This window comes from Tamandua tetradactyla, chromosome 11, assembly GCF_023851605.1.
Source record: "Tamandua tetradactyla isolate mTamTet1 chromosome 11, mTamTet1.pri, whole genome shotgun sequence".
Lineage (NCBI taxonomy): Eukaryota > Metazoa > Chordata > Mammalia > Pilosa > Myrmecophagidae > Tamandua > Tamandua tetradactyla.
This window is the reverse complement of record NC_135337.1, coordinates 3,958,821-3,973,914: the sequence shown is the minus strand read 5'-3', so window position 1 is coordinate 3,973,914 and position 15,094 is coordinate 3,958,821. Positions and strand designations below refer to the sequence as shown.

Sequence of the window (15,094 nt, the reverse complement as noted above, 5' to 3'; positions counted from 1 at the left end):
GATTAAAAAATTTAGAATCCTCGATCTTACTTAGAATATCATTGTGAAATGTTATTATTTGTAAGTTTAATACCAGATGTTTTCATTAGGTCTTTTCTAGGTTCCAGCTAGAAATTACTGAATACTCACCAGCAAAAATTCAAGAATCAATTTAATCAGTATAATGAATGCAAGATATTTGTTGAATTAAATTGTTAGCATTTATAATAAAGGTCAATTATACTCTAATAAAGTTTGTTTCCTATGAATAGCATTTTGAATTACTATAACCTTTCAGTAATACATAGTGAAATAATCTAGAATCTTTTAATCTTAAAGTTAATAAATGATAAATACTGATTTAAACCCTTAGATTTAGAAAGAGCAGAGAAAGTACAAGACTCTTTTTTTTGGTAAGTCTGGGTTTTTTAAATATTTAATAACAGCTTTATTGAGATATAATTCACATACCATAAAATTCCCCTTTTGCAATTCACTGGTTTTTAATATTTTTACAGAGTATGCAGTCATTACCACTATCTAATTCCAGAAAATTTTCGTCTCCTGAAAAAGAAACCCCGTACCTATTCATGTGACTCTCTGTCCCCCTCTTCTCCCAGCCCCTGGCAACCAGTAATCTACTTTTGGTCTTTATGAATTTGCCTATTCTCGACATTTCTTATAATACTTTTTGTATCAGCCTTCTTTCACTTAGCAAAAATTTTTCAGGGTTCATAAATGTTTTAGCAGGTGTCAATAGTTCATTCATTTTTATGGTTTTATAATATTCCATTGTATGCATATACCACGTTTTGTTTATCTGCTGATGAAGTGAGAGCCATTTGGATGCCTCCACTTTTTTGGCTATTATGGATAATTGTGCTATGAACATTAGCGTCCAAGTTTTTGCATGGACATGTTTTCAGTTCTCTTGGATATGTGCCTAGAGGAGGAATTGCTGGGTCGTATATGGCAAATGTATAGCATTTTCAGGAACTGCCAGACTGTTTTCCAAAGTGGATGCACCATTTTACTGCTCCCTGTAGCAGTGTATGAGGGGTCCAGTTTCTCCTCATACTGGCCAATGCCTGTTACTGTGTCTTTTTAAATTATAGATCTTATATCCTGTAAACTTGCTGAACTTATTAGTTCTAATAGTCTTTTCATGGGTTCCTTAGGATTTTTAAAATGGAAGGGCATGTCGTCTGTGCAGAGAGGTAGTTTTACTTCTTCCTTTCCAAACTGAATACCTTTTATTTCTTTTTCTTGCCTACTTGCCCAGGCTAGAACCCTGCAGTGCAGTGCTGAATAGAAATTGTACAAGGAGGCATCCTTGTCCAGTTCCTGACCTTAGGGAGAAGCTTTCATTCTTCCAGCATTAAGTATGATGTTGGCTATGGGTTTTTCGTATGTGCCTTTGGTCAGGCTGAGTTTATTGAGTGTGCTTCATCATGAAGAGGAATTGCCTTTTGTCAAATGCCTTTTCTGTTTATTGAGATTAGATTACCATGTGTTTTTTATCCTTTATTTGGCTGTTTTCTGCCTGTAGGAATACGTTCCATTGTATTTTACATTTGGTATTTGATGTTCCCTTTAAACTCTGTGGAAGAGGGGAGACAAAATCTTTTGTATGTATTTTTGGGTGAGAAATGAACAGAAGGTCTGAGGTTTAAATTTTATTTAACCAACAAGAGCTGTTAGGGCCAGTTCACAATTTAATTAGAAGAACCTGTCATTGAATCCAGTCCTCAGCATTACACTCTGAGTAACACCCAATCCACAATGGCTTGTAGTTTTTTTTGTTTTTGTTTTTTGTTTTTGGAGGGGAGGTTATCTCAGTAATGCAAATTGAGTTTAATATTAGACAATTTAATGATATGATACATCATATACATCAATTAAAGGAGAAAATTATATCATTATCTCAGTGGTATAATTGTTAGAAATGCATTCAATAAAATTCAGTACCGGTTTATGATTTTTTAAAAAACTTTAATAAACTAGAAATAAAAAGAATTTCCTTAACCTGATAAAGAGGTTTTTTCTTTAACATTTCATTATGATTTTTTATTTATTTTATTTTGAAACTTTTGGAATGACTTGAAATGGAGGGACCTTTCCTTCCTAAAAACCAGCAGCAGACTTCAAGATACATATTAAAAAGAGGTCCTTGGCTGGTGTCCGCCTTCCTGTCCTCTGATTTCACACCCTTTCCTTTTGGTATTTCCCGGGACGGGGCCCACCGAGTCTTAGTTTTTATTGACTCAAAAGTGTCAGTGGGAAAAAGATGGTTTAAAATGTGATGAAGTGTGGTTTTCCAGCTTTTTAAAAAAAAATACTAAATTATTTTCTCCTTAATATAGAAATTTGAAAACACAGCAAAATGAAAAGAAAGAAAAGAGAATTATCTATAATCCTAACAGCTAGGCTGTTAATTTGTGTGGTTTGTCTTCCTTTGCGTGTTTTCTTCTTGACACTGAGATCAGGCTGTGTATACAAGTTGAAGACCTGCTTTCCCCCCACCCTTAAAATGATACTATGAGCGTTGGCCACGTTACCACAAACTTGAGATAAATACCAACTCTAATGATGGTATGCACTAGAATTCCGTTTACCTGTTAATCATATCGATGGATGTGGAGTTGCTTTCAAAAAACACCGCAATTGATGACCTTTTTCAGCGATTGGGATTGGGGCATGGTTTGCGTCAATGTTTTTATTTAAAAGCTAAGTGGGCCGTGTGCTCTTTCAGACTAGAAATTGGGTGCCCTAGTGACTCTGGCTGTTCACTTAAATTCTCTGTGCCATGGTCTGTCATCTGTGATGTTAACCAGATCAATCTCCTCACAAAAGCAGCATTACCGCAGAAATTGACCGTAATGAAAATATTTCCAAGCCTGGGATAATGACCCATATTTAACAGCGTGCTGTTGATTTCATTAGCAGGAAACCCACTCCTGTGGATCACTGCCCACAAGAAGGTCTTTCTGTCCAGTCCTTGTCCTGCCTGTGAGCCACGACATAAATGCCCTGTTGTTTCCCACAGCTGGGGCCAATAGGGGAGAAGAGAAATGTGTAACTGGAGACCCAGGGAGCAGTAGGGCTTTCCTTTGGAACTAGGAGAGACAGTGAAATTTGTCCAAATTAGTTGTCTTTCTTTACCATTTCAAATTCAGAAGAAGAAACGCAAATCCAGTTTGAGGATTTCTTACTTTCTGCCATTTGGTTTTCTACTAGAAGGGGGCTGAGCACTTTAAGAAAGCCCCAAGTTTGGGGCGCACTTGTAGCTCCAAGGTAGACTGCTTGCCTGCCGTGCACGAGACCCGGGTTCGATTCCCAGCCATGCACCCCCCCCCCCCCAAAAAGAAAGCCTCTAGTCTACTTGTTTTTACCATAAGATTCCTAGTCAAAGAAAAGAAGCGTGTTCTCCATTCCTCTCCATGGGTGCTGCTGACCTGTGCCCATAGATGGCTGTAGAAGGCATAGATTCCAGTGTGGAACACCCGGCTCCCTCCTTGCCCACCCCACTGCCACAGGGAGAGCGAATCCAGGGTCGTAAGAACTTTTGAGGGAACTGTGGCTGAGAGCCGAGGCCGCTGAAGGGAGGGCTGCCCAAAAGGTGAAGTTCCCTTGTCCTCTTTCCTTTCGTCCCTGGCCCCATTCCATGAGACTGCCATTCCTTAATGGTCTCTGTCCCTGTAGAATTAAGTGCCTCCTACCGTTCTGACTAATTAGAACTAATCACCACCCTGCCTACCTAAGCCCTTTAATAGTCCATGCTCTACCACCCTCCTTCACTCTTCTCTCAGCAGATCACAGTTGATTGGGAGAGGGAGGGGTAAGGAGTATGGTATGTGTGAGTTTTTTTCTTTTTTCTTTTTTTATCTTTTTCTGGAGTGATGCAAATGTTCTAGATAAGGATAATGGTGACGAATAAGCTACTGTTTGATGACATTGTGAGCCATTGATTGTATAGCATACACGGAATGTTTGTATGTGGTTTTGCTTTGATAGTACAAACTAAATTAAATTTAAAAAACACACAGATTATTGGTATGCTTGGCTCTACCAAAGCAATTTAGTGAGTTCGTCTTATTCGTCATCATGTTGAAATGAAAATAGCTGTCTTAATTTGCCAGGGTTGCTATGACAAATGCCACAGAATGGGTTGGCTCAAACAACAGGAATTTATTGTCTCTCAGGTTTGGAGCTTAGGAGTCCAACAGTAAGGGTCTTGGCAAGCCGAGGTTCCTCCGGGGTCTATAGTTTCCTGCTGGCGGCTCAGTCTCTGCCTTTGTCACGGGTCGCCTGTCACTTTCTGTCTCCCTCTCTGGCTTCTGCTGACTGGCAGTGTCTAAATTTCCTGTTCTTATAAGGACTCCAGTCGTGTGGACCAAGGCCCACCCTGATTCATTTGGCCTCATCTAAATAGGATCTTGGAGGATTTTATTCACAAATGAGTCCATGCAACGGACCAAGGGTTAGGACTTGACCATGTTTTTGGGGAGACATGATACAATCTACCAAACAGGCATTTCAGTTCTTTGCCTCATTGGTTGCATGACCTTTTAGTCTTTTTCACGTGATCATTTTTTCTTCTGGATATTTTTTAAAAGGCCTTTGGGGTACTTTTTGACTACCTAATTAAGAAGTTATTAACACTTCTGTTCTCACCTAACGAGGTTCAGAATCAGTGTCCAGAGCCGGGTATCTTTGCTTCCTAAGAAACCCAAGGGAAATCCCATCGCATTGGTATTTTGGAAACTGCTTTTTCCAGGTTTGCTGCTTCCTAGATATAAGGCACTGGGAAAGGTAAACATTGAGCCCTTAGAATCAGCTTGGCCTGATGCTGTGTAACACTCTCACCTAAAAGGGGTCTTAGGGGGCTAAAAAAAAAAAAGGGGGCAGTACAGTGGGGTGGTGGTTCAGTGACAGAGTTCTCACCTGCCGAGCCAGAGACCCGGGTTGGATTCCTGGAGCCTGCCCATGCCAAACAAACAAACAAACAAAACAGCAGTGCTTAGGCCCTCCTCAGTTGGAAGGAGATAGGAGCCTCAGATGCCTTTCATGTAAGACGTACTATTGTTTTTTTAGTTTAACAGGTCTTGTGATCAGATAGTACGATAATTATGCCTGTGGTCCAATGCATATGATCTGCTGTATGGTAAATATTATCAAATTCTAATCCTAAATTCTCCGTGTGTTCAATCTTCATACCCCACATTTTGTTGTTACATGTATGCTCATTACCTTACAACTCAAAACCTTAGAAGGAGCATCTCTTCCTCGCAATGGGGATACAGTGAGGACTGGGTAGAAACATTTTTTGGCCTTTGGAAAAAGGAAAGAGGTATTTTCTGAAAGTTAAACTGGGTATTGGGGAGGGTGTTCTCAGGGCAGTGTGCCGGACAAATCTAGCTGGGTAGGTTTTTGTTTTGGGTTAGTTTTTTAATTGGAGAAGTTGGGAGTTATAGAAAATTCGTGCATAAAATACAGGGTTCCCAGATACCATCCTGTTACTGACACCTTGCATTGGTGTGTATATTTGTTACAATTGATGAAAGTACATTTTTATAATTATACTATTAACCGTAGTCCATGATTTAACTTACGGGTCATGGTATTGTACAGTTCAATGGATTTTTATTTATTTATTTATTTATTGATGTATATTATATAATCACATACCATATAATCACCCAGAGAGTACAATTAGTGGTTCACAATATCATCATATATCTGTGCATTTATCAGCAAAATAAACTTTTTCTTTTTGTGAAAAATAGCATATATACAAAAGAGCAATAAATTTCAAAGAGCATCGCAACATTTAGTTGTAGAACAGATTTCAGAGTTTTGTATGGGTTACAGTTCCACAATTGTATATTTTTATTTCTAGCTGCTGTAAGGTACTGGAGACTAAAAGAAATGTCACTATACTGATTTAGCACTCATACTCATCTATTAGACCCTACCTTCTCTGTATAACTCCACCATCACCTTTGATCTTTCTCCCACTCTTTAGTGGTATTTGAGCTATGCCCCTTCCAATGTTTTCATATTGGAAGGACTGTCGATAATATGGGATAAGTTGACATTCTGGAGAGGTTGACCCCTCTGCATTTTAGGACTTATCTGGTCCAGGGGCCCATCTGGGGGTTATAGGTTCCTGGAAAGTTACTCTAGTGCATGGAACCTTTGTAGAATCTTATGTAATACCCTAGATGTTCTTTAAGATTGGCAGGAATGGTTTTGGTTGGGGTTTGGCAAGTTATGATGACAATGTCTAATTGAAGCTTACGTAAGAGTGACCTCTTGACTCTCTCAGCCTTGATGCCTTATTTGTTACACTTCTTTTCCCCCTTTTGGTCAGGATGGAATCGTTGATCCCACGGTGCCAGGGCCAGGCTCATCCCTGGGAGTCCTCTCCCACACTGCCAGGGAGACATTCATCCATGGGATGTCACGTCCCTTACAGGGGGGAAAGCAGTGATTTCACTTGCAGAGTTAGTTCCATGGATTTTTTAAAAAATTTATTCTGGTAATTTATAAATTACTAGTAACGCAACCTAAAATTTCCCCTTTTAACCATGTTCAATTGTATAATTCAGTTTGTGAATTAGCATTCACAGTGTTGTGCTCCTACCACCGCCATCCTTGACCAAAGCTTTTCCATCATCCCCAATAGCAGCTGGACAATTTACACATAGCTCCCTGTTTCCCGCCCTCGCCCCTGGCCTCTGGTAACCTATATTATAAGTTCTGATTGAATGAGTTTGCTTATTCTAATTATTTCCTGTCAGTGAGATCATACAGTGTTTGTCCTTTTGCGTCTGGCTTATTTCACTTAACATCACATCTTCGAGGTTTATGCATGTTCATGTATCAGAACTTTATTCCTTTTTATGGCTAAAAACATATTCCATTATGTGTATATACCCTATATTGTTTATCCATCCATCGGTTGATGGACACAGGGTTGCTTCCCTCTTTTGGCAATTGTGAATAATGCCACCATGAACACTGGTGTGCAAGTTTCTGTGCTAGCTCCTGTCTTCAGTTCTTTTGGGTGCATGCCTAGAAGTGGGATTGCTGGGCCATTGGTAATTCTATACTAAGCTTTCTGTTCCTCGGAAAGGTAAGCATATTTTGCCCAACAGCTGCACCATTTTATATTCCCACCAACAGTGAGTGTTCCTATTTCTGTGTGTTCTCTTCAGCACTTGTAGTTTTCCATTTTTTTTAATAGTAGCCATTCTAGTGGGTGTGAAATGGTGTCTCACTGTGGTTTTGATTTGTATTTCCCTAATGGCTAATGATGTTGAGCATCTTTTCATGGGCTTTTAGGGGTATTCTTCTTTGGAGAAATATCTGTTGGAGTCTGTTGCCTATTTTTGTAAACGGTTTGTATCTTTTTTTTATTGAGTTGTAGAATTTCTTTATATATTCTGGACATTAAACCCTTACCAGATACGTGGTTTCCACATATTTTCTCCCACTGTATAAGTTGTTACACTTTCATGATAAAGTCCTTAGATGCCTAAAAGTTTAAAACTTTTGATGAGATCCCATTTCTCTACTTTTTTCTCATTGCTTATGCTTTGGGTGTAAAGTCTAAGAAATCATTGCCTGAAGATGCCTGCTGGATTTTTTTTTTTAACATGGGCAGGCACCAGGAATCGAACCCATGTCTCTGGCATGGCAGGTAAGAATTCTGCCACTGAGCCACCATCACACTGCCCAGGATAGTTTTTTTAGGGAATACCCAGGCTGCCTTGATCTCCCCATTGCATACTAGAGCCATGCCTTCGGTGTTCCCACCACACTTTATGGAAAGAGCTGTTAGGTTTAGTGTGTCTGTTTCCTTATTGTATTTCAGCAGTTTTACAGCAGGGATCCTGTGGCCAGCACCTAGCAGCGCACACTGAGGTCACTCACTCCATCGGGACTGGAGGCATCCTTGGTTCAGTCCCGCTCTGTCTGATCTCCTAGTGAGCCACCCTGAGCTAGAAGCCCCCTCAGCTGTATGGCCAGGGTCGGGGTGGGGGGTGTTTTCACATGAGACTGTCATTGTCATCAGAGAAGGGTAAAGGAAATGCAGAAGCAAAAATAACTCTTGTAACTGTTCTGAAACACTTCTATTTTGGATATAATTTTATTTGGTTATAATTTTAACATGAACCTCATTTAGATATACCTAATGCATGTCTCTCTAAACAGAAGAAAAGACCACCTTAGAATACCTTTTTTTTTTTTAAGTAAGATAGAGGCTTATTTTCTCACATTTTTACTTCATTTATGAAATTCGGAGGTAGGCAGCCTGGAACTGGTATGGTAATAACACAATAATCAGGGACCCAGATCCTTCCAGCTTTCTGCTCTCCCATTCCTACAACGTGGTCCTTGTCCTCATGGCCCAAGATAGTGAATGGAACTCCAGCTGTTGCATCAGTGTTCCAGGCAGTAGAACACCTTCTATTTTATGAGTTGCCTGATCAGTTTTGAGGAAAGGGAGCCACATTTACATGTCTATTAGAGTGCCGAGAAGAAGGGAATATTGAACAAAATTGTGAAAGAGAATAATGAAGCTGACGTTACTTTCTTGCAGGTCCTATATTTAATGCCTCTGTGCATTCGGATACACCATCAGTTATCCGGGGAGAGCAGATCAAATTGTTCTGTATCATCACTGTTGAGGGAGCAGCACTGGATCCAGGTACTTTTCTCCATCCTTTTTCATTCCCATGTTGCTTTTCATAAATACTTCCATCCCCCACTGTGTTACATAGATACAGGCTTTGGATTGTCCGTTTACCCCCAAACTGCGTAGCTCAGTGCTTTCTACTCAGTAGGTGTTTAATAGCTACTTGTCGAATGGATGCATCTCTCTGTCAGATGATTTGGGCACATGTCCAAACATTTGAATCTCAGTTGTCAGGGTGATCAGTGGACAGACTCAGGGGCTGATAGAAGCTGGTTTGGAACCCACCAGGAGAGTCAGCATTTTCACTTGTTTCTTTTTCTTTTTTTTGGCATGGGCAGGCACCGGGAATTGAACCCGGGTCTCCAGCATGGCAGGTGAGAATTCTGCTACCGAGCCACTATCACACCGTCCTCACTAGTTCCTTTCATTCATTCCTTATTCACTCAAATATTGATTGAATTCCTTTTATGTGCAGGTGCTGCTCTAGACTGCTCTAGATGCTGGGAATAGAGGAGTGAGCAAAACATTTAAAATGTCTGTCCATGTGGAGCTTGCAATATAGTAAGACAGAAGAGAAATAAATCACTATAAAATATGTTTTATGGTGATAAATGCTCTGAAGAAATGCAGAATAGAGTAAAGGAGTAGCAAGTGACCGGGGGGTGCTGTTGTAATTAGAATTCTTAGAAAGTTCTTGTAAGTAAATCTTTTCTTTGCATAAAAGGTTAGCATGCCAGTGGGATGCCGACAGTTGTGGAGTCATCAGTCTTATGCCCTTCGACTTTTAGGGCTTGAAGACCATTTGATGCACTTAGTGTTTTCACGAGACTGTCATTGTCATCAGAGAAGGGTAAAGGAAATGCAGGAGCAAAAATAGTGTGTCTCTGTTGCTGAGCAGGACTGCACCATCTCTGCCTTTTCCCAAGTCCCCGTGAAGACCCCAACTCATTCTCTCGAGACTACCCGTCTCTCCTCTGTGTGCTTTGATCCTGGACTCTCTTCTCACTGCCCCACCCCATAACAAGCACAACTGTGGCTTCTCACAGATTCATATCTTGAAAAGGCCAAATCTGGCAGAGTTCACAAAATTCTGCGGGCAGAGGGCTGGAAGTATGGCTCTGGGGAAGCAACTAGAAGCAGGCTTTCAGTCTGTATGGTTAGAAAGCAAAGTTGGGGTGTCCTGCAGTGAAGCCCAGGTGAGCCCTGTGAGCAGGGGACTGGACAGAGCTGCTGTCTTGGGAGCAGAGACTAGAATGACTGCCGCCAAAGCCTGGTTCCCACAGAACCTTCAGTGAAGGTCACAAGTGAGGGGAAGCAGTTCAGGTGGTGACTGGTTTGAGGATGGCAAATGTTTCCAGGTGGGAAATTAGTTCTGGCTTTGCCGGCCACACAGTCTCTGTGGCAACTAAACTCTGCAGTTGTATAATGTGAAAACAGCTGCAGATGATATGAAAATAAGTGGGCATGACTGTCTTCCAATAAAACTTTATTTACAGAAGTGGGCAGTGAGTTGGGTTTGGCCTGCAGACCTTAGTTTGCCAACTGCCAGGCTAGTTGATTGATTCAAAATTGGCTCTCTTGGTGAAGCTGAACATGGATGAGTTTTAGAGGTAGGAAAACAGAGAAGGGTTTTGGGAAGATGTAAGAAAAGGGAAAGAAAGACATCCAAACACTTGGTTGTTCAGCTCTGGTGGTAGCATAGGGAATGAGGGCCCCAGGTCTTGAATGAACCCCAGACATTGTGCCTGCCATGTGAAGGATGAGGACGCAGAGCCGGTTTCAGAAGTGAAAATGAAGGTAAAAGGAGAGGAGGCTGCCGGGAATAGGGAGGGACATTCCTTTAAAAAGTTGGAATAGTGTAATAGCATTTTTACCTTTAAAGCTCCTTTATGATATATACCAAAATAAATCCTTTAAAAGTTCTTTCTCAGTAAATTAATGGGTCACCAATTTGGCCTTAATATAAAAGTCTTTTCCTCCAGTGGAATTGCAAAAGCTATAGGTAGCTTTTATCTTGGGAGTCACAATTTTCCAGAACTTTGCACTCTTGGACTGTGTGCGTGGGAGGTTCTGAATAATTAAAAACAAATTGTAAATTTGTTTTTCCTCGCGCATCCTAGGGGCTGTGAGGGAATTCTCCCTTTGAAGGGACATATTGCATAAGAGGGCCGAGTGCCAGGGCACTTCTGTGCCAGAGTGTGGAGGGGTGGGGGTGGGGCATAGCCCTTTTTAGGAGGTGCCTCGGGCTGACTTCTCTAGAAGCACAGCCTGAGACAGGCAGGCCTGTGATTAATGGAGGGTGTGTGCTCCAGGGGGTGAGAGAACCAGAGGACGGCAAGGGAACAGAAAGTCAGACAGAAGTGGGAGTTCAAAGCAAGTCTCATTCCCACGGGGAGTGTTGGAGGGTAATTGTACCACCGAGGACGTTCGACTGTGCCTGTTTGAATCTGTGGTGGACCCCAGGAAAGCCATGTCCTTTAATCTCCGTTCAGTATTGCTGGGTGGGACCTTTTTGATTGCTCCCATGGAGATGTGACCCACCCAGTTGTGGGTGGTAACTTTTGATTAGATGGTTTCCATGGAGATGTGTCTCCACCCATTCAGGGTGGGTAGCTTACTGGAGTCCTTTAAGAGAGCACCATTTTAGAAAAAGCTTTAGCGATCACACAGCCAGAGACCTTTGGAGATGAAGAAAGAAAATGCCCCCCGGAGTAGCTTCATGAAACAAAAAGCTGGGAGAGAAAGAAAGCTAGCAGATGTCGCCATGTGCCCTTCCAGTTGAGAGAGAAACCCCAAACTTCATTGGCCTTTCTTGAGTGAAGGTAACCTCTTGTTGGTGCCTTAATTTGGACATTTTCACAGCCTTAGACCTGTAAACTTGCAATAAATTCCCCTTTTTAAAAAGCCATTCTATTTCTGGTTTGTAGTATTCTGGCAGCTTTCCAAGTACAACACTCACCTTGAGGCAAGAGGGCTGGGCTTATATATCCCCACATTTATCAGCCATTAGCCACAGGAGTTCTGTAACCTCCAGGTTTGTCAGCTAAGGCTAGCCTCTAGAGTAGGGTGCAGGGGGTGGGTGTGTTAGCAGTGGCTTTGGTTTGCTAAAGTTGCCAAAATGAAAGATACCAGAAATGGGTTGACTTTTACAATGGGGATTTATTAGCTTGCAAGTTACAATTCTAAGACCATGAAAATGTCCAAATGATGGCATCAAAGGGATGATACCCTCTCTGAAGAAAGGCTGCTGGCATCTGGGATGCCTCTGTCACTAGGAAGGCACACAGCCAGTGTCCGCTGGCCCTTCTTTACTGGGTTTTGTGACTTTCAGCTTTGGCTTCCTCACTCAAGTTTCTGCAGGTGTGACCTTGCCTATTAGCTCTTGTAGAGCTCCTCTGAGCCCTCTGGTGTGCCTTTTATCCTCTCATAAAGGACTCCAGTAAAAGGATTAAGACCTACTACCTTGAATGGGATGGGTCACATCTCAGTTCAAATAACCTACCCAGAAGGTCCCACCCACAATAGGTCTGCCCCCACAGGAATGGATTAAAAGAGCATGACCTTTTCTGGAGTGCATAACAGCTTCAAATGAACACAGCAACTACACCTGTCAGTGCTGGGGCTCAGCACCCCAGCTGGTCTGGGCGGGCACCAAGAGCGTCTGCTGCAGGAGGTGATTCCCTTCCTGCTAGCAGCATCTATTTGCAGAGGGAAGGTAGGTGAACCGTGGCAACCAACATTTCCTGAGCATGTCCTGCTTTCCAGGTGCCATTCTAAGCATTTTATGAATAGAGTCAATTTAATCATGGATACTGTTGCTATTTCCATTTTACAGGTAAGGAAACTAAATTCCCATGAACTCGTGTGACTCGCCCAGGTCCCACAGCCAGTAAGTGGTAGCACGGGAATGCCCAGGCAGTCTGGCCCTGTTACACTCTGCAGCCCAGTGGGGATCAGGGGGTTAGAGCCTGGGCACAAGTCACAGGAAGCCCAGTTGTGACTTCTTCCATTCCTCCTTGTGCCAGGCACAAGGAGGTGACAGCCGCACCGATCTAGGGGTTTTGCAGAGTTACATGAGAGTGGTCAGGTGGCCTGGCACCGTGAGCACACAAAGTCCTTTACAGCGCACCCTCTGCCCCTGGGAGTTTGTCTTCTTGGAGAGAGAGGACTTACACACTAGGGACAATAAAATTTTATGCTCGGGTGCCACAGTGGTACAAATCAAATGCTACGTGCTGCGGGTTGATGGGGAGAAAAATAAGATGTCTTGAGCATCAGAGTAGAGAATAGTCATCTCATCAGCGATGTGGAAATTTGCCTGTGGCCTTTCATGTCTTTAGAGTAAGCTAAAAAGGAATCATTTAGGTGATTTAGCTCAAGATTCTTGCTGTTACTTTTACGGACATTCTTTTTTTAATACTAAGCATCTGAAGATGATGTTTTGGCCTTGCAATATGCTTTTTGAGGTTATTAGTGTATTTTTACTAAGTGAATAAATTGTTTTTGTTTGTTTAATAAGAATTGTGTAGTTTAACATTCACATGAAAAGCTCCGGCAAGGGAATTTAAGATAAAACAATGTTTTGGACCCCATAATCCTTCCTTGGCTGCTGGCTGTATCTCAGGCCTGACACAACTATTGTCCGTCGGTGCCGGCAAAGAGAAGAGGTCAAGAAGCTCCTGATGTATTTTTATTTTCTGTGGAAATTACCAGTTGCACCAAAGCCTTCTTTCTCTCATGCCCATATTTATTTGAGACTGTTAGAACCTTAATTTTGCAGAGTACTTTACGACTCAGCAGCGTCGCTCTCCGGGACTGTTAAACTGTGTTCAATTTTCTCAGCTTGATGTTGTTTTCCTCTTGTTTCGAACTTAAGCACTTCTGCAGGGGGAAGAAAAAAACCGCAGTGAGCAATAAAACCTAAACTGTTTATAATTCCTAAAATTCTGTACAATTCATTTTATTTACATTTTGTTCTTTAGGATTGTCTCCTTCTAGTCTTGGGTTCTTCCTGAAACGTCAAACGACCCTGCTTTCTTTGAGAAGCAGGGCAGGCGATGCCGCCACGGGCCCGCCTGACGTACCGTGTTACCTGTAGGAGACTCTGCTTGGCTCTGCTCCTTCCTTCTGTGGTTCCTTAGGCGGGGTGGCAGCCACCAAGTGGTTAGGTGGGCAAACACTGCAGTTGGCCTCCCTGGGGTAAGCTCCTCACTCGGCCACTTCCCAGCTGCGTGATCTTGAGCAAGACATTTAATCTCGCCGTAGAGCGGGAGTTCTGATTGTCCCTCCCCAACCCCCACGGGATTGTTGTGAGGATGGAATGTAAACCTAAGGCCTAGGGGGCCGCGTTGGCCCGCAGTGAGGACCAGGCACCCACAAAGTTGCGCTGATCTCAGGGTTTGGGTTTACGTGTCTTTTGCAGACAACATGGGCTTCGACGTGTCCTGGTTTGCAGTGCACTCCTTTGGCTTGGACAAACCCCCCGTCTTCCTGTCCTGCCTGGATCGGAAGGGGATTGTGACCACAGCCCAGAGGGACAGGAGGAGCGACCTCAGCCTGGAGCGCGTGGGGGTGCTGGAATTCCTGCTGCGCGTGCATGGCGCCGAGGACCAGGACTTCGGCAATTACCACTGCGCCGTGACGCCGTGGGTGAAGGCGCCGACCGGGTCCTGGCAGGAGGAGGCAGAGATCCACTCCAAGCCCGTCTTTATAACTGTGAAGATGGACGGTAAGAGCGACACACAAATGTTTCCCTCGCTGTTTGGAAAACGTTTTCTCTCTGCCTTTCGCCGCAGCTAATAGGATCCAGGTTTCCGCAGTTTGAGGAATTTTGCCACAGTGTGTCCTGCTTTCTCTCTAGACCTGGCCTGGACCTGGTCCCAGAAACAGTGCAGGCATCCTTTGCTTTGGCTTTGTGTTCTGTTGGCATCATCAGGAAATGATCTTTCAAGATTTACTGGAAAACTCTTTGAGGCCTTGCCTCTTCTGTAAGTTCTATGCAAACCCACTCTGCTGTGTGCTCAGGCTGGCATGGATTCTGTCAGGCAGAGGCGGAGAGAAGGTTGAGAGAAAGGGTTCAGGCCTCCAGGCAAGGCTGTAGAATGAGTGTTTGTCACTCTTATATGCCTGTTGCTTTGCTGCTTGGAAGAGGGAGGCTTGTCCTTTAGTGACTGGCATAGAGTAGATACTTCATAAAGCCCTGAGATGGTGAGTGTACTTCCTGCCTCACTGGCCCACTCTGACCACCAGTGTCATCTTCATCCCTCTTTTCCCTGAGCATCCCAGAGGGGGGCAGTAGTTCCTTGGTTAACAAGAAACATCTCTCCTCTGCAATGATGCCAGCTAAGATTAGTAGAATATTTAGTTTGGTTTGCTCATGATAAATAGGTTTTAGAGGAGACCCGAGTTAGA

At 42.9% G+C, this 15,094-nt stretch overlaps 1 protein-coding gene across 1 annotated transcript in view; it reads left to right on the top strand.

Moving 5' to 3' along the window:
- PTGFRN (prostaglandin F2 receptor inhibitor) overlaps positions 1-15,094 on the top strand; it is an 86,387-nt gene that overhangs the window by 66,964 nt on the left and 4,329 nt on the right. Inside the window, exons 7-8 of the mRNA XM_077119769.1 lie at positions 8,588-8,695; positions 14,106-14,411. Of these exons, the coding sequence (XP_076975884.1) occupies positions 8,588-8,695; positions 14,106-14,411 (414 nt within the window). The remainder of the gene's footprint in view (positions 1-8,587; positions 8,696-14,105; positions 14,412-15,094) is intronic.